The 20,736-nt window shown below is 45.6% G+C and overlaps 1 protein-coding gene across 1 annotated transcript in view; it reads right to left on the reverse strand.

The window, feature by feature from the left end:
• The window catches only part of T265_06725 (hypothetical protein), a gene marked incomplete at both ends in the record, with an annotated part of 30,301 nt that overhangs the window by 8,780 nt on the left and 785 nt on the right, over positions 1-20,736 (reverse strand). Inside the window, 6 exons of the mRNA XM_009172062.1 lie at positions 1,851-2,453; positions 6,282-6,400; positions 7,679-7,823; positions 7,912-8,096; positions 11,023-11,090; positions 14,246-14,796. Coding sequence (XP_009170326.1) covers positions 1,851-2,453; positions 6,282-6,400; positions 7,679-7,823; positions 7,912-8,096; positions 11,023-11,090; positions 14,246-14,593 — 1,468 coding nt within the window. The remainder of the gene's footprint in view (positions 1-1,850; positions 2,454-6,281; positions 6,401-7,678; positions 7,824-7,911; positions 8,097-11,022; positions 11,091-14,245; positions 14,797-20,736) is intronic.

Here is a 20,736-nt window from a genome sequence, read left to right on the forward strand (position 1 = left end):
CAATCGTTGTCTGAGAACCATAGCTCGTGTGGGTTGGTGTCAGCGAATCCGTAACGAGGCAGTTAGAAAGCGTGTTTTCGGTTGTGTAACGGGTACTTCCATTGAAGAATGTGTCCAGCACCAGAAGCTGCGTTGGTTGGGACATGTTTTACGCATGCCGAATCATCGTTTACCGAAAAAGTACTATTTTCTGCTGTCGTTGATGATGATGATGATGCGTAATTGGACTATGATTGCCCCAGCTATAGATAACAGTCGGGTTATCACATATTGTGATAGGCAATCAGTAGATGATACCGAATGTTCAATAGTATACAGTATGGTGCTGTATCAGCATCCCCCTTCTTCATATGAACATCCAACAAGCGGAAGCATTCATTGATATCTTGCTCCATAAAGGTGATATTTTGGTGAGCTGAGTAGAAAGTGCAGAGTACATCATTCATGTCGGCGTCGTCATGTGACTGCTTCCTAATTTACTCATAAATATAGCGCCAAAATGAGAGCTAGCGCAGATCCCTTCGCTGACCCCTCTTTCCGTGCGCAGACCTCGTCAGTGAATCGGATTTGAACGTTTCGCGTGCAGTGCAACATAGTTGTTTGGGTTCTGAGACAGGAATATCAATGTCCCTGCCACTCAGTGAAGTAATAAATATAGTTTGTGTTTTCTCCAGTAGCATATTTGTAAGAATCGGTTTAATATCATATTCCGGTTAAACAAATGTCTCTAATCTGGAGACGAAGTGAAAGGTGTCCTCGAGGCTGTATAGTGTCAGTTCATGCTTGAGGGGCACAAGAGTTACTTTGCCAACGCATGACCAGACCAGTTAGGCAGGGCAAGAATAGAGCTCATGGATAAACCGGATCTATGCACTTTTGGAAGACCCTACAATCTAGGAAACATCGTATCGTTTGAACGGATGAGCGAAAACATAATGCGCGGTCTAGCTTGGTCGAAGTAATATGAAACATTCGGTTGTACCCAATGAATCCCTATGGAGTGATATCATTGTGAGCTCAAGCCTTGCAATCTACCGTACGCACATGATCTTATTCCTCCACTCGCTTTGAAATGGTCGAAAATCAAGTTTACGGGTCGCCAACGAAGGTGTCATAGCTTTCACTACATACAAGGCACGAGAATATGCATAAAATTGATTGAACGGCCTGACAGTGAATCAACCAATGTGCGCACTCACGTACACACACAATTGGTTTGGAAAGGAGGTCAAAGGTTAACACATAAAATGGCAGAGAAAATGGAATGGGGCCGTATGAAGAGTTCAGCAAAACGACAGGTGATTTTTCACCTATCGATTCAGCGACTGGTAAAGTTGATTCGGTGAGAATACCTTGATACAAGCTATATTTGGGTCCAATAAGCTTCGGAATGAAGGGACAATTATCTCTGGCAATGGTTAGCCTCCAAGGCGATCCTGACTATGTTCGTCACATTTATGCCTTACGATGAGAGAACTACCGCCCACCAACAATTGTTTAAATCGGCATTTCACATAGTGGTAGAGCGCTCGTTTAATCAACTTTACGAAATCCAACTCCTATGAGAAGTTCCAAGAGGTCACAGACCACCAATACTCGAGCTCAATAATCAGCAATAATGATGGTGCAGATCATAACCCAAGTGAATATGGGGTTTGTTGGGTGAAAAAACAACGAATGTCATACTCGTACTCCATATCCGTACAACAATATACGGGAATATGTAATCACTGAACACTCATCAAATGAGTGAAAGAAACCCCACTATGCCCCATGCGACAATGATAATGTAACTCAGTCTGGTTGGAATGCAGACAGATAGACCCGAAAATGAAAGCACAGTTCATTACCTTTCGCGTGACCAGTAGGAGATCGTAAACCCCGACCAAAAGAGGAGCGACGACGTTTGACCGAAGAAAAGCGCAAAGTAGTTGACGCGTCCGTATCCGAAGGAAGAAGTGTACGATTATCTTTGGAATTCGGTGAAAACGGTTGAGAGTTTGGACAGCTAGGGGTGCTCATGGTAGTTTTTGCGGACGGATGGGGGTCTGCCCGTGATCTCGAGCGAAGTATCCACTCGAAAAAATCCTCCATTTTGACTGGATCAGGACAGTCCTTAGGATCTGTGTGATGGTTCATTTTCAGTGGGATCAAGCCCAGATCGTCCATCGCCTGCGCTATCTTTTTCTCCACACGGTATGATGAACTCACATGCATTTGTTTAGCCAAGGCTTTTAGGGGTTGACACGCCTTTGCCGATATTGCATGGCGTATTTCATCTGTCAGAACCGGAAACGCTAAGCAATGGCCGGTGTTGGTACAGTCTGCGTCAAAAGAGCTGTCACGGTTTGAATCAGTTTCGGTTTTGAGTAGTTCACTAGTGCTGGAGGAACAGACAGCAGACCCATCCTCACTTTGTTCCTGAGTTTTTGCTGAGTCTTCTGTCGTTTTGGCTGAAATTGCCAGGCGAAGTATAAATGTATACATATAGACAGGGTGAATAAAACAACTCTTTGAGTCGCATCATGTGCTACACATGCAATGCCCACAAGCACCACTGCGACTCTTCGGTTGAGCCTAAATTAGACAATTAAGTAAAATGGATACGAATCACGGTTAAACAACAAAAAATTCGTATCACTAATGATTGTTGCATTGTCCCTTTACTCAAATTTACCTATCTGGACCTCGCTAGTCAATCTATCATAATTACCATGAGGATGGCGAATTGCGGTCGTGGGGATAGCAATGCTTCCAGTGCGCCAAGCATTTGTTTTCGTGCTACTCGTATATTACAAGTAGGTAAAAAACAAAACGAAATTCAATGGAGGAAAATGTTGGTAGCTCAGGTAGGGTACATGGCCGCTGGCTTGTTCGCTGAGAATTTATGGCTGAGGCGGTAATACAAAGGCTAGAGCGTGCGGCACTGCCGATCATCAATCCAAAGCTGTGAATCCGCTACGTAGACGACGCCCTTTTCATCATGAAACAGGATTCAGTGCACGACGCACATGAACTGCTAAACACAACGTGTGAAGATATCAAGTGCACAATCGAACTGGAAAGAAACAATCGGCTACCATTCTTAGACGTTTTAGAGAACAGAAAGGTGGGTGGGACGCTGGAAACCTGCGTATACCGTAGAGAGACTCATACGGATCAAATACTGAAATACAACAGCAATCATCCAGTAAACCACAAAAAGAGCTGCGTCGAAACCTTGTTCAAGAGGGCTGAGACACTCTGCAGCACAACAGAACTACGGAAGAAGGAGGAGGACCATCTATTCAGAGTCTTCCAGAACAATAGATATCCAAGGAGTTTTATCAAGAGAAGCTTGAAGAAGAAGGTATCTCAACAACAGCATGAACAAACCACCGGACGGGTGGTCCTACTTTACATCGAGAATACATCAGAACTTGCAACCAGATTATTGGCTCAAAAAGGAATCTTCGTGACCCAAAAACCGAGTAGCCACCCTAAAGTAATTAATCTCTAGACCGAAGGACGACCGGGACAAAACCAAGAGGAACAACGTGATATACCAAATCAACTGCAACAACTGCAACAAATTCTATGTTGGACAGACTGGGAGGAAATTATGTACACGAATAAAGGAACACAACGCGGCTGTCAAGGGGCATGACCCCCTGTCCTTGATATCTATACATGAGGACCAAGAAGGCCACAAATTCAATATGGAAAACGCAAAAATTTTTGCATACGGAGAAACGCGACACGGAAGAGAATTTCTGGAAGCATGGTACTACATGGCATATTCGATCGAACTGGATCCCATCTACACATATCTAAGTAAAAAAGACCAACATCTCAACCGGAACACTCAAGGAGGACCGAATACTGGATTCACAAACAAGGAAACAAGGAACTCCTCGGGATCAAACTAATGAAGGTCACAAGCCGGAACTCGGAAGGACAAAGGTCACTCCAACATCGACCAGATTACGACGGCGAGGGATGCCAAGCTCAAAGGTCACGTGGGCATCGGTGAATGAGGAGACGGGGTAACAGAGCAACCAATGGAACCGCCCGACCAAACAACTAATCGCGATCAAAGGCCATCCCCGGCTACCAGAACGTATATTAACACACACGTAACACTACTCAACGCACAACAACTAACCCACCGCTACGCACAACTATGCTCCTCAATAACGCACTGATGATGCCACCCAGATTGGTGATGAAACATTTGCGGTCAAATTGTCCAGCTCAACGAACAAAACGAAATACATGGAGGCCAGGGTTCAGCTGCCAGAGAGTAGGTACAAAAGCGGCATTTCCCATGGATCGTCAAATGCTATCAATAACCCGTACTGAATCCACTTAAACTGGTGCGTCAGCCCATTCCTCCGGATCTACGAGAACACCGTTACTGTCACTCAGTGTTAGCGGCATGGCGGAGAGCGTGAATGCGCGTACGTGTCCTCCATTCTGATGAATGAAACGTCGTCCACTACACCACCAGAGGGCATGCTGACATAATCCCGAATCGGAAAATGTGGCCAAAACAAGTAAATGTGGATTGACATATTTAATAACCAACAATTGTCCGAACGGATTGGTTGGTAAACTTCGGAAATCCCTGCACCCTCAGCTGGAATCCCATCGCATTGAGCTCTGCAACTACCACGGTCAAGCCGCTTTTCTTTAACAAGTATGTTCAGGCGGGTGGATAGAAATCGGCAGATCCCATTCAGTAATGGAATACGAAGGTCCATATACCTCTATCGTGAAACCATTATCAGCCTCACATCTGAAGTGTAACGAGGATTTTGTACACGTGTTTCTCATTCTTGAAGGCCTGAAGGCCACACTGAAAGTCAGTCTCGTCCACCTACGCCACGAATATAGCCTAAAAGTTAGGCGTCATGTTATCAAACAAGTGGTAATGCGAGTAGAATAAGTCGGATGGGATCACTGGGGGGGGGGGAATAGGCGAGCAAATCAGCCTATGTACCGACCGACTTAGATAGACTCATCTCCAATAATAATAATATAGAAGCGGTCCTTACGTTATATGACAGATAACTCCTTGAGCTCTCTCCTCCTATCATACTAAAACCATCTGGACTATTCTAAACTCATTTCTTGTTATTATTGCGTCCTCCACAGGGACCGATGACTAAGTATTTGTCAGTAGTCAGGCTGTTTGAGTAAGCCAGCAGTCAGTTAGACTAAGAAACCACACAAGATCGAATACACCAGTCGTGCAAACCGGTAGACCACCGCGAAGTGCGGAACGTAACAGCTTGGAACTTTCAAAGGGTCACGTGATCGATCCATCTAAGTGCACCTGATACATCACAAAAAGAGTGAGAGGTTTTCTTTTGCTAAGCTTTTAGGGAGTCGACCGCACCTTTACATCCGGTAAAATGCGGAATTTGCATATTAGTAACTGTCAGGAGATCGATGACTATTCACTCGGACGAGCCAACGGCTGGTTGGACCGAGAATCAAACCTGGAACTGGAAACAAGTATGCAACTTTTTACAAGTAGGAGCGTCCTCCAGCGTTTTAAATACGTTAGTCCGTGGGTTGGACAGATCTTATCCCCAATGTTTGGCACACACGAAATGAACTTTTTCAGCTCATGTAAGCGTTGAATCTACAATGTAAACTGGCATCAGCATTACAGGACTTCAGGATAACAACGGTTCCCAAGAATATTTTGTCCTATTTCACCTAAGCAGTCAAGTGCTATGGTTTTCACTGTGCTATAGCCCATAAATAAAATCGATTTCCTAACCTGGTGGCCAATCCGCTCTGCTCCCGGTAGATAACGAATTCCTCGTAGCGCCAATATTTTCAGAAGCAGTTGATTGCGCTCTGTTTTCTAGGACTACGTTTAATCGCAGAGATGAGGTAAACTCATTCAAACTCTAGAAACACCTTAGCGATGAATCTGGGATAAGGAACCAAACGTGCAGGGTTCACAGAGGGGACAATAATATGGGAAAGCGTTTCTGACCAATTGTACTTTTTTGTCAGGTCTTGAGTTGGAAGTGGTCTATTTCAACCAATGCAATATGGAGGAGCAGAAAGCTCTTCTATTGGTGAGAGCACAACTGACACAGACGAGTGATACACACCCGTGGCAAGTCAGAAACATGTTGAACACCATCACCACAGGGCCGCGTTCTCAACCTGATGGTCTGAAAATCAGACCACACGACATCGATGGCTTCATTTATACAACACCACAAAACCCGGTACAGTATAATCCAAGAGCGATTGACAAATGTGGACAGAGTACTTACCGTCTTCTGAGAAATGACGAATACATTCTGTAAAGCTGAACACAACGTTCTCCTGATAGCAGGAGTTCAAAAGCGATTGAGACAACTTCTCCAGTCCGCAAGCCTCATTAGGCGGTTTTCTTTGAATTTAAGATAAGAAAAGGAGCATAAGTCATTCGAAGATACAGCTTTTACATAGCGCTCGAGCACGTTTCGTTAAGATATGCTCAGGATGTGTCGTATACAGCAACTGATATTACATGTAGACCTAAAAGAAGCTACTAAACATAAGGTCGTAGCATGAGACAGTGCTGACCTGATTGATTGTCAACCCAGATAGACCTTGAGCGGTCACACGATGGTACCACGTGAAGATACATCGATTAGAATATACCGACAATGCACGCAGGCGAACGGTGATACATGAAGTAGAGCATCAGAAATCTAGAACATGAGCTAACTTACAGCTTGGTTTACTATCGCAATACATGACGAATGAGCACTTTAATCCCAGTGGGATCGCAGTAATGCGTTACAGTGGAGAAGGGAAAATTCAGACTCAAAGTGGATCAAAATTATCATTAACCACCGGTCGTTCATGTCGAATAAGAAGGAGGGAAAACAAAGTCGTCCATTTGGGACTGACAAACAACTAATAATTACGGTACACTCACACCATTCGACCTACTTATTGAGTAGTCAGAGGTGGATCAAGTGTTAGCACGTATAGTGCAGCGATGATATGTTGTTTGGATTTCGATCGAAATGTGGGAACGTCGTTGACTGCTTCAGGTGACACTACTAGCCGTCACTATGGATCGTAACTAGAAGCAAAACTATGGACATGATACCACCAATACTGAATGTCATGGGTTGTTTACGTGGTGCCCACGTGTATACCCATCAAAGAGACTGCTTTCCTCCGTTCACAGGTAACGACAACAGTGCTAGCCAAAAACGAAACTTCTCGAGCGACAGAGAACCCTTTGACTCCATTAAGCAGCTGACTGCTAACGAGGGTTCACGACAGGGTGAAGAGTTGGTCAGGCTTTTGGTAAGCATTAGAACTTTACGAGACCCTATCCTAGGCACCCTATCAACACAGCACCGCGTATTCAAGACAAAGGTGCCATCAAGTTCATTAGTACAAGTGGTTCCCTCTGTGGTTGCATCGGGTAATTCAGTGGTGGGTAAGTTAAAAACAGAGGTAGTAAAAATTGGCAAGTGCACTTCCAGGGAACAGTTGAGAACACAGTTTCACGGTCTAGGTCGTAAAATACGTTGACAGAAAGAAGTGGGCTTCATGAAACAGAAAGAGTGCGTCGAAAACAAACAAGCAGTTGTAACAAGGTAGTACAATTTCCGCCAAAGCCTACAGTTTCACTAGAAAGCATAAGAAGGGAATAAAACTAACGAACCTCAACTCGCTTTCGATAAAGCGTAGATTCTGGCTAACACGAGGAGAGAACATCGTTTCGCCAACTGCCTGATCCGTGGTAGCCGTACTATCCTCGATTTGATGACAGGTCGAAACACTGTTCTCTCGCCTTGGACGCTTTGGAGCTAGAGTGAAAGAACAACAAGCAACGTGAGAAGCAGTCGTTGGAGGAAAGAAAATAAGCCGCGTTAATCGGGGACTTCTGACACATACCTGGAGAGTGGACGACATCATCGGCTGAACGAGTTTCTGAGGGGTTTAGGGATAGTGGCTGTAAAATAGTGGTTTCCAAGTCCTGATAAGATCGAATGAGATTTTCCAAGTAGCTTATATTGGCCTCTGTGATCTCGGCGCAGTAAGGTTCCATCAGCTCCCAAAATTTATTTGGAATCGCATAGCTGTCAGACGAAAGATGGGGAACGAAGATTGTATTTTGTAGTCCATCTTTAAAAAGTTATAGAATGGACTAATCGAATAAGTAGCTCGTAAACTAAATAAGAACGAAAGCTCGGGAAACCAGTGTGAATACCCTAAGGATTTTGATGCGAATATTATGTTACGCGAAGTAATCGAAGAATTACCTGAGTTTCACTCGCTAATTAAGTCGGTTTATGGTATAAAAGGGTAATTTTTGGAGCGCAGGTGCGGACAACTGTGTTATTCCACTGAGCGCAACAACCCATTACTCTATTGAGAACAAGGCTTCTATGGAATTTTCACTTGCTGTGGGAGGATTCCTAACACCTACCTCGATTAGCTGTTGTTTAATGGTCGTCCTTTCAGGTGGCACAGATGAGACATTTTTAGCCGCAAATCCGCTTTCACGAGTAACAGTCCACATCGGTGTGTTTAGTATTGACGGGTAAAGTGAACTGGACCCACGCTCAAACTTCTGTCACGAAGAGACTGGACATTATCGTGGTGTGACGGTTTGTGTAACTTGGCAACCCACTGAGCTATACAGGAAGGTGGTGTCCGTGTGACACTCGCAGAGGTTCTCATACCAGGTTGGTTAGGGATCTCAGTCTCCTCGTGCTCCAGGTTGGGGGTTAGAGCATGTGCGGTGACGTGTTCAATAGAAGTGGTAATGTACTTGCATTTCCAGTCAAACACCGCTGATTTGCTGTCAGGCTTTCGAGTCAAAGGCTTTGGTTGAGGTCTTTATTCGTCCTCCTGTCAAGATGTGGGCAACCTGCTAGTATCTCAGTCCACGTACAGCTAAGAACTGCACACAAAAGAATGAACTCATGCCACATCGGCCGTCCCGTGGTGCCATCAACCGGGTAGCCTTACTTGCTGCATACAGCAGGGCGAGTAAGCGAAAACAGGCTACTGCTGACGCCTCCGTTCTTTCTCCTTAACATACTTTCCTCTCCCACCCCATTAATAAATCCCCCTTGTAGACCCAGCAATCGGAAATGATGACTCCGCTTATCCTGTATCGGTTTTACAAGCAACATCTGCGTGCCATCCTACGTCAACAACCTCAGGCATCTCGAAATCAATCTTGAAGTCTCGATGCCCAGTCCAACTGGATGCTTTCAATGTCCGCACTCTGAAGCAAGCATGACAGCAAGCTGCGCTTGCTCTCACAATGGACTCGCTTGGTATTGATTTGTGCTGTCTCCGAATTCAAGATGCAAACACAGTGGTTGAGTCAACCGTCCAGTCACTCTCCACTTGCTTCCGGTTGCGCACCTCTGGCGATCCAGAGGCTGCTATGGCGGGACGTGCAGGGGTTGGTATCGTCCTAAGTCACCGGACGGAAGGATCCTTGCTTAACTGGATGCCTGTTGATAGTCGCCTCTATGCGATTCGTCCGGCAACGTCTGTGAAGGAATCTTACAAGGGGAAGTTGATTTGTGTGTTTGTCGTGTCGCCCCAGTCGACTGTGGCTCCGACGCCATTAAATACAGGTTTTATGACGCCCTGAATGCCATGCTGCGGCGAGCTAAAAGCCCAGATATCGTGGTGGATGCCGGAGATATGAACGCACTAGTGGGCAGGTTTAGCGAATCTGATCGACATGAATTGGACTCGGTACATACGGAAAATGGTGAACAGTTGCTTCAGCTATGTGCTGACCACAGGCTGTTTTTATGCAGTCGTGTGGCCACATCGTGTCACCCAAGGGTATGCCGGTCACACTATTCGATGCTATCTTTCATCATCAAGCTTCCTTTCCCACTGAAGTGAATATGGACATATTGTTAAAATAATGTGCTGCCTGGGAAGTCCAACTGATTCCCAGAGAGGACGTTATGGACAACATTTTGCTGTCCTGAGAGGAAACTTGAAGACGACGGCATTACATACGTGTGGCGCCGGGGCTGTATTCCCAATAATGAGGTGTATCACGTGGCATTTGGCAAGCTGTCCACTGGATGCTCGACTGACAATTTCATACAACCACGCCGGTTACGCTGGTTTGGTCATGTGTTAAGAAGACCCGAGGACCGTTATCAGGAGTGCGGCGGACAGACTGCGGCCACTATGTTAGAAGGCATCCATGAACAAACATGTAGAGCCGTTTAGAATGCTCTGGTCCGAGTAGGCGGAACAGATTTAACAGCCGTAGAGCAAAACCTCTCGAGTGCCTGGCGTGTACCCGTAAGACTAGCAGACGACGCACAGCCTGCAAAACGTTGTGGTAACACGATCAGCCTATAACTGCTCAAATCCGATTCAAAACCTGCCGACCAAACACCTCGGTATTTCGCACTGTACACTTGAAAGTCAATGCAAGCCAGGGTTATTCAGTCAGTAAGTTTCATTTGTTCTAGCCAGCAATCCAGATTTCCGGGGTCACGTCAGTAGGCATAGCCCTTTAGCAACCTAAGAACAGATTGTGAACGGAAGAAAAGCACTATTAAAATGCATGCATCCAGTAAATCTCTTTTTTGTTTCAACGGAGAGGAAAATGGAGATCCAAGCTTTTGAAATCCCAATGTGTTCAGTGTGTTTTCTAGCGATGGTGTTCACTTGAATTAAGTTCTTCAAAGCTGTCGTGTGTTACGTATGACAAGTGAGGCAAGCCATCAGAATGTGTGCATGTGTTCAAGCTCTAGTTTATAGTGTACATGTAAACATAGTAACAGTAACAGGGAAACATTCAGATTCTCTAATCCTAAGTTGAACCACTGATAAAAAAAACGCAGTTAATGCAAAAGGGGTCACTGCATGAGCCAAATGATGTCCACAGGTTACCAGATTTTAAAAATACCAGCGGTATTTACGTTCAAACACAACTGCACGAGAGGCCGTATTACCGGCGGCTCCTGAAGCTGTGACACTAAATATGAGCAACTTAACAAAACGAATTACCTGGAGGATGACTGGTTCTTATCCGGGGAGGTAGATGAAACTTGTGCAGCATATACATCCGTGGAAGACTGTGGAACCAAAAATAAAATGCATGATTCGGATCAGAAGACTTTATACAACAGGCATCAGAAAACAGCAGACGAAAACTGCGTACATCAAGCAAATTAATAAGTCACAATGAAAAAAGGTTGCACAGAAAACATGCATCCATAATGTGAGCTTTCTCCATCATTACCTCCAAAGAAGCTTTCACGTTCGCGTCTATCAAGTTAATTTAACCATCAAGAGTAGAAATTCTCCAATGTTCTCCAAAGACTAGGGAGGTCATAAACTCCAAACTACCTGTTGTTCGTAAAAAGTTGGAGGCTTGTCGGACTAAACAACATATCTCCTCCAAATAACCTAGCTTCGTTCCCCATGATTCGATTCCGAAAGTTTACACCAGTTTACCCTAACCACTGCATACTTGATTAACTTCGCTTTTCATGCAATTCACCTTCGAAAGCTCCGCAAACAACTTAAAGAGGTTCTGTGAATGGATGGAATCCGTGAGGGAATCATACACATTTCCCAATAAAACCTCAATTACAATGAATAAGAAGAAGGTGAGACACATGAGATTAGGTGGTGCTATCTAAGGAAACCGGTGGTAAAACACCACAGTGCGCAACGACACCAGAGTGCAAGGAAACATTTCCCACAAACCACTGAACCGTTCCACCGAGTAAGCCACTCCACCTCAACTGCTGTAGAGACCAATCCATCACTCCGTGAACGAGCGCCCATATGATATTTTGACCGACACCTACATTTCCACCCAAGAGCATCACCAACTCAATTTTGTTTACGGAGATCTTCAACCTCGCAGACTGGCTGTGCTGGCAGACCGCATCCACTCGTGACTCGTTCAGCTATAGCAGTGAATTCGCGTTTTAACCACTGAACCATCTCGCCCTTCGATCGCATCGGCACCCAACAGGGTTGATAGTTGGACTTCAAACAAACCAGTCTAATAATTACAAATGAGGTAATAAATGTCTATTCCTAATAATGTTCAACCATGCCTCCCATGTCCACCTGTGAAAAAGCTTGGAAGTTTTAAATATGACAATGTCAGAACGTTGATAACTCTTTTAAACTAGTTGCTCACTCCACAGGCGAGGGTGTAGACTGCACAACAGTATTTCAGCCCTTTGCCAAAACGGATCCATTCTTTATAAACTTAATGATTACGTGTACCCACGCAATTACACAGCTACATATCCAAATACTTTCATGGGTTAGATCCATCAATAAGGACTGTCCCCTGAGCACCAACGGTCGTATGACTATGTCAACGACCCTAGATGACACGCACTTTACTCCACAATGAACTCCATGAATCTGAGGCGATTGAATCTTAGCGCAGTTATACAACTCCTTGTGGTTGAGAGATGTGAAAGTCTGACAATAAGCACCACTCCTTTCGGTGTGGTGTCCTTCGAGTTGGATTTGAAGTACTCTTAGCTTACAGAAAGAGTGGATTTGCAGTGATGAACTAGCATTAAGACACGGATGCATACATGCTTAATGTTGCCACCCGTGACCCCAAGTAGACATGTGGCTGGGATACCTGAACAAGGTGACGAAACGATCCGCACGCCTTACAGTTTGTGATGGTGGTGAACTGATCAGATTGGAAGCTTAGAGAGCATACAAATGCATCGGATACACAAAACAGATATCTATGAAACAAAATTGAAATGATAACTAGAATTGAAACAGAGAAGTACGAGTCAAAATGTCATACAGATATTCGGTGACGGTAGCACTGAGGTAAAATCGTTCAGCTATAGCACCCTTTTGGTGCCTAGCTGCCATGCCAGCGGACGAGGGCCGCGATACTGTCAGGTTGCCCAAGCCCAGACAGGGCAGTCAAGGTCAGTAAATTCGCGCTCTAGCTACTGAGCCACCTCGCACCCTACACAACAACGCGCTCTCCTCCAAAGGCTTGTAGAGCTTGAAATCGATGTGACTCGTCTGATCCGATTAAACTGTTACCCGTGCATGCGGTCAACTACAACGACGGTCAGAGAAGTCTTGTCTACAAACGAGTCAACCTCAAGTGAACTTGCCAATAGCTTTGTATTGTTTCCCTTATTACGCCTCACTTTAAACACAGCGTCTGTATTTCACTCGTGCTTACTGCGGGTTATACAGGCGTGGTTCGATGTTCAGTTGCTCGTTGTTCGCAGGGCCAATGTAGATGATACTCACATTCAGTCTACGAACAAATAGCCCCCAGGTTAGTTGTGCCAACTAACACAGATTTCCCTAGCGCTCTGCAAGCTACGACCGGTCACTAAGGAAAAGCGCCTGGAAACAATCCGCCATGACCCAGGAAATTCCGCCTAAGAAAATTCACCGCCAGAATACGCGCGAAGTCAATTCGTCTTACTCCCGGAATTCCGGAGCGACCATTCCGGACTACACCAGACCGCACGTTCAGCAAGGGATATGGGTTTAGGGACTCAGGCACAAAAGTGACGCCATAGCTCTTGAGCAAGCGTAACGGCAAGCCAAAAAATGGGTAACCCATTGTTTTCGAACTGTCTCCAGATAGCCCAGTGGTTAAGGGACGAACTTTCGGGTGACTTTCGAGTGGCATGGTAGCTAGAAACCGAAAGGGTGTTACAGCTGGACGAGTATTATTATTCTGGTGAAAGTGGAGACGGCTACGAGGTGACTCAATAATTACTCGCTCGAAAGTAAGAGGCACCCATGCTGTCCCATTGTGCAGATTACCAACCTTCAAGGACACAAGCAAAAATTAATGAACACTACGACCAATTAAGGGTCGATACGATTTTTCACTTTTCACATCAGGCAATACTGGAATAATTGGAACATTGTTTGGGAGTAAGCCCTTATCATTAAGGGCTTCATGAACGTACAAGCATAGAAACTTCTTTCGAGGAATCATGGTGAAAAGAAAAGAATGAGAAGGGACAGGACCTGATGTGCATAAAAAAGATAGGATCTTGTGGTGTAGAAGTCGAGAACAATACTACACTACTCACTAAATGTCATAGTCATGAAGGCATCGTACTGTAGTGTCGGGTCACTTCCGTTCGTGATGCACGAACAAAATCGACAGATGTGGTGCGAGGCAGAGGCTAATTGACCAGGAAAATCAGCAAAGTAAAACAATAGTGCACCACTTGGGGAAGAAGAACGAACTTACTCGGCTCACTCTGCACACACTTGGGGAACCAGGAGGAAACTTTTTGCGACTAGAAGAGGGCTCGAGCGCAGGCAGACATGTCTGATGAATCGGACGTGTTTGTTGCGATATAATCAAGGTTAATGGTTTATCTGGATTCGGAGTAACAACAAGCGACGTTGGTCGACCAAATGCAGACTGATTGATATCTGTTAGGGCCGTATCTCCTCGCTGCTTCAGCAAATTGACGATATTTTCCGGGAGATCTTTTCCTTTGGATTCTGCTGACAAACATTCTAGGCGCTCGAGAACAGTCGACAGCATGCGTTCCAGTTCCGACTGAGCAGAAGCCAAGTCGAACATATGCATTTCATTCGAATGGAGTACTAAACAGAGTGATGAATCAGTCAGTATGACCTACTTTTGTGTAATGTTGGATACAATGACTCCATCGACTGAGCCTCGTGGTAAGGGTAGAATAGGTTGCAACTAGAATGAGGTAGACTGCTTCTCCTCCTCCCCATCTTGAGCCAGCTTCAACAAATCCGAATTTGAAAATGAATATCTCGGAACTGGAGGGGAACGGAGAATAACAAGTGGTTACAAACTGTGGCAAGTGGAGTACTAAAAACAGACCAGCCGCGAATCGTTTAGAATTGAACGGTTTGACCTGAGGTGAGATAAACTAACTTTCAATGTTAAACGATGACTAGCCCAGATGGGATAGACTACTGAATCGTTTGTTCTTGGAAGGGTCATGCAAGGAAACCCAAGTCAAACTATCGCGTCCATGGTCGGCGAATCAAACCATTCGTTGACCCATCACTTTGCGAACCGCAGTTCTCGAGCCGACGTTTCAAAGTGAGGTACCTCAACTAGACCTCCTTCTTCGACCCAAGCAACCTGGAAGTATAAGTTGCCCCTGTCGTTCTTTGTTCACCGATGTCAACTTTCAATTCCTTCCCGCTCTACAAGCAGACATGGACAGATTTTTTACTATCAGGTATCCGATCAACATACGAGGTAATTTCTACGTAGCAGGTTTCAAGCGTTTTGATTTATACGACTATCAAAGTCGGTCATCAGAGCCATGTGAAGTGATATTCGGGTAGTCTATTCGCTGTCGATGCCCTCCAAAGCGACAACGGAAAGTGACCTGTCCATTCGGGAATTAAACATCAACCACTCCGGTGAAGAACGGATTTTTAACAAAAACGTTCGTACGGTGTAACCTAGTGGCCAACACCTGCAGGCCAACTGTGGACTAAGCTGGATCATGTGGTTACCATCCGTCGAATAGCTCATATATCTGCAACGGAAGAGGATTACCTGACAAAACATGCTAGTACTAGGTTAGTAAAAGTATCCGGAGAATGGAGCACCCATTAACTATTCCAATTGCAAAAAAATGTCGCACGAACTGGTCCTCTGGGTTGGGAGTGTAGCTACTTTGAAAAAATGTAATGCGCTGGAATTGACCACCAAGCACTGCTACTTTGTGGTCAGGCCTTTGAGCCAAAGGCCTTGGTCAAGGACCAATGTCTTATCTCTCTGGATTTGGCAGCCTTGGCAGTATCCCAACTCATTTACATGGTACTTAAAACAAACAAAATACTTTCATTTCACGTCGACCATTGCGTGGTGTTACTAGCCGGGTCACCTTACTGCATACAGCAGGGCGAGTTAACGAAAAACATGCTCTTGCATCAGCAGCAGCATGACATCAGTGTTCAACACCGATGCTTCGCTGAGGTACTGCCATGATTTGTTTGAGAGCCTTGCTGTGAAGAAAAGAATAGAGGTGGACAGAGAAGGGACTCATTGTTAGCTTGCTACAATCATTTCGAGTTGCCTACGCTTCCAGACACTCATTCAAACAATCTGGATGGAAACTAACGACACGAACGCCATTTACATCGACTAGTAGCCATATATTGCAGCGTCTCCAACCAGGCGCAGTGGTGGTTATGTGGTCCCTATCCTGGTAGGCGAGCAGCACCGACAGCACCCAAAGTTTCCGTAATCTCTTTCACACCCCTTTGCCAGGTTAAGGGTTGACAAACTCTTTGATTCTGCCATCCTGAGTTGGGCACGGGAAATACCACCCCATTCGGTAAGCGATGGTTTGGAATACACAATACATGGCCAAACCAACGCAGCTTCTGGTCATGGACAAACTCTTCAATGTATGTTCCTGTTACACAACCAAAAACTAGTTTTCTAACTGCCTTGTTACAGATTCTCCGACACCAACTCACGCGAGCTATGGTCCTGAGAAAACGATTGTCGAACACCTGAAGACGTCGCAGTTCCGCCGCTCAAACGGGCCAAGTCTCACAGCCATACAACAGAACAGATCGTACTGTAGCCTGATACACGTGTCCGTTGAGATTCAGGGAATTACAACTTTGACGACACAGGTGTGTCAAATTAGAAAACGCGACCAGGGCCATGGAGATTCGTGAATTGACCTCATCTGCTATACTGAACTAATACAACTTCCAAGATACGTAAAGCGCTCCACAACTTCGAATGCCTCCCTTTGGATTGTAAGTAACGTGTTCAGTGACTGCATGTCTACGAGCATAACCTTATACTTTGTGGGTGCAAAGTGCATACCAAAGGACGGGATGACTTTGGTAAGTTCATCCAAAAACACTTGCGCCTTCTCCTCTTCAAATATAAGAACGGTATCGTTGGCATGTTCTGATTGGCAAGGTTTTCGTCGGAGCCCACTTGAACACCGAGGTTTTGAAGAATTTCCAGCGTTCGTTTTATTCGCGCACCGATCACGAAATCAAACCAGAATGGAGAGTGGGTGCCCCTGACGGACACTGCTTTGTGTACGGAAGCTTTAGGAGAGCTCTCCGTATACTCTTACAGGTTCAGAAGTCTGAGAATACAAAAAACATTATGTTCACGAACTTCCGGAGCATTCCTTGGTGGGCAAGCGTGTCAAGCAGAACAGACCGGTCGACTGAGTCAAATGCGCCTTGAAAACCCAGGAATACCAAAATTGTGGGGCATTTATATGTATGGCGTTGTTCTAGCACCTGATGGAATGTAGAGACTTGGTCAGCGTAACACCTACCGGGACAGAACCCCACTTGATGCTCTTGACTCAGTGTTTCACGAGCCACCATTAGGCGACGAAGCACAAGTGGCGCCAGCTGTCTCTTTACTGTGGGTGTTAAGCTGGTCCCCTGTGGCCACCACACTCACCACTCACCGACTCCCCCCAGTCGTGTGAGGCATTCTCCTTTTCCCGATTGCAGGCAAACAGATCAAACAAGCGCTGATTTTATCCCCGTTTTTTAACAATGCGGGTGGGAGGTCATCTGGACCAGAAGCTTGGTGGTGCTAGAGAGAATATATGCATCCATACACCTCCCAGGCCATGGGAAGAGGCCCCATCACTCTCCACTCGATTCCGGATGCACACCTCTTGCGACTCAGAGGGCACTGAGGCAGAATCTGCATGGGTCAGCAACATCCCAAGTCACCGGTCTGAAAGATCCCCGCTTTATTGGATACCTGTTGATAGTTGTCCGTATAAGGGCGAGATGGTTCAAGTGGTTAGAGCGCGAATTTACTGGCCGGAAGGTCCGTGGTAAAACCCGACCTCTGCCTCTCGACTTCCCTTGCCTAGGCCTGGGCAATCTGGTAGTATCCTAGCCCTCGTTCAACATTCGGGTGGCATGGCAGTTAGGCACCGAAAGGATGCTACAGCCGAACGACAGCGTTGTCGGTGTGTGCTTCATCTGACAACTCCCGTAAAGGAGTCCACGAGTGAGAAGTTGATCGCTGTCGGCCTATCGTGTCCGCGAACCCCCGACCAACTGCAGCTCTGATACCACCAAAGACACCCCTTATGATACCTTGAGTGCCACGGTATGGGGAGCGGAGCTAAAAGCTCAAATATGGTTGGTGTTGCCGGAGATTTGAATGTCAACCCGGGATATGCGGAATATATTGTTCCCATTTTTGAAAAACAGGGCAAGTATACTGGAAATGCTGACCAAGGTCGTCCGGTCCTACGACACCTATAACGTGCAGATTCTTGCGGCAGGACATACAGCCTTTGAACATGCCTCTACAAACTCAGGGAGTGACACTAGAAGTTGTGGGACGCTATATATATCCTGGATGTTGCATTAGTTCTGGCGATAGTGTAACGGACGAAGTCAACGCACGAGTCTTGAAAACCAAAACTGCTCTTACACATTTGCGCCACCTGTAGCATTAAAAAGAGATCGCTTGTTATCAAGGGATGAGTATATCAGTCTATAGTGCGGGCTGTATTGCTGTATGACTGTGAACATTCGTCCCTTCCGGCGGAGCATCCGGGACATATTCAGGTCTTTGACTACCAATTTCTCAGAACAGGAATCGGCTGGAACCAGCGAATTAGCAACATGGTTAGAAGACGCGTTTTTAGTGAAGCAGATGGTACTTCACTCGAAGAACTTATCCAGTACTGCGTGGTCAGATTGCGGGGCAGAAACGAGTGCTGTTCGCCATACCTAATTTAAAGTGGTTGAGATCTAGAGTTAAACAAAATTTGATATGTCAGAAGAGAGTGAAGGATATCATAAAAAGTTTGGGCAGCGTTGGTGCTGTCTATATGACCCTACGTGTGCCTGGCTGGAGATAGTGAACGATATGGCGACAAATCGATGTCAGCGGCGTCCTTGCCACCAGTTTGTGGATATAATCTGTCTGGCTTAGTGTTGGAGGTGTAGGGATCGCGGAAGTTTGTGGTACGCGAGCCCTAGGTCACCCTTACTGTCCAATTTCTCTGTTTCCATTAGAGAGATCAATTAAGTTGGCAAGAATGTACGGTGGTGAGGTACCAGTGTTCCCGGCAGATATTGCTGTCAACGATGATGATAATGAGTTGTCAACGAAACAGTGGGCAAAATCGACTAATGAGCGATTCTGTATTGTAGGGAAGTTTGTCAGGTGTAGCCACTATTGACGTTTCGATTCAGACTAACCAAAACTATCCGTGGACCGCAAACCCCAAACAAGTTGGATTGAGGTACTGACAAGTTCGGTTCCGCAGCCGGGTAGACGGATTTCGGAAAAAACAAGCGATACGCTGAGAAGGATCATTTCGACCAAGGTTTCTCCAAGCTAATGCGTCAAGCAAAAAAGCGTTGACATTGTCATTCTCGCAAGCGATACGAACGCCCAACTTAGTCGCCCGAGCTCCTTAGAACTGCATATGAACAGTCGATTCGGAGTCGATGCATGCAACAAAAGAAAGCGACTCCTGCAGCTGTGCCCTGACCATCGGCTGTTTCTGACCAACACGAATTACCGCTTAACCTGGCTGCTAAGAAAGGGTAGTTACTGGATGCTTGTGAGATGCGGACACATGAGTGGGTGTCACTGTTCTGCAGGTGGCCGTATCCGCTTCTGCTGAAGATTGTTTATTGAGTGGAGCACTAGCTATTCAAATAGAAGTTGAATTGGACTAGTACTGAATATAGTCAGCGTCGATGAATATTACGAGAGCTCAGTTCACTGATATCGACCCGATGAGACTGGCTTCGAGCAGGCGGTCCAAATAATTTTTATGCACCTACTTTCAACGCATAAATGCTATAAACGCGCACATCCAAGATGCTGCCACATATCATCCGTGTCACACTGAAGGGCCCGCCACATCCTCACAGCATTCAGTATATTTAGTTCCTTCGTCCAAATCGTTGGAAACTCCAGCTGATCATCATATGAATTATAAACCTCAAAGCATGGGATGAGCCAATTTACCTTGTGGCAGACTTCACGGAATTACGGATTGGTACACATGGCCGAGGCTTTCTACCAAGCTTCCCGCGTCAGGTTTAAACTTGTCGTTCAGCGGCATTCGTTCACCTGGAAGGCACAAGCGAAAAAATGGAGTAGCGTTGCTGTTTCGGTTATCAGCGCGGAGTATTAGCAGGCCAGCTTGAAGACACAAAAAAGCATGTGAAATTGTTCTACATGCAGCGCGAACAGCTGTTGGATAAAGGGTATTCCACGCACCAACTACCTGAAATGGGAAAAACCGTTTCCAACATAAAAATGTGCACTCTGGACTTAAAAATCTTCTCAGCATGTCCTTTCAAATACATAAGAAGGATGGAGGGTGAAAAACATGTAAGCCAAAAACTGTTCAAGGAAGGCCCCTAGGGAGTGACGGTAGTTTGAGGGAGAGTCCAACCACCCCAAGACGTGTTTGATAATCAACGAATTGGAAGCTAGCAATCGTCTTCATAGCTGCCCGTTGGACACGCTCAGTGGGGGTAATGTCCATTTTGCGTCCTGAGTGGACAACTTGGTTCGCGTTTACAAGCAGCGGTTTCACGTAGGCCCTATAGAGTACCTGAAAGTTCATGCGAGTAATACGGGGAAAGGTACGCTAAATCATTTGTGGGATAGTAAATGCCTTTTGAGATGATTTTTCATGGTGGAGTGAGAACACGTTTGAATAAGGCCAGATACCTTAATCTCCTGGAGTACTA

This window comes from Opisthorchis viverrini (assembly GCF_000715545.1).
Source record: "Opisthorchis viverrini unplaced genomic scaffold opera_v5_144, whole genome shotgun sequence".
Lineage (NCBI taxonomy): Eukaryota > Metazoa > Platyhelminthes > Trematoda > Opisthorchiida > Opisthorchiidae > Opisthorchis > Opisthorchis viverrini.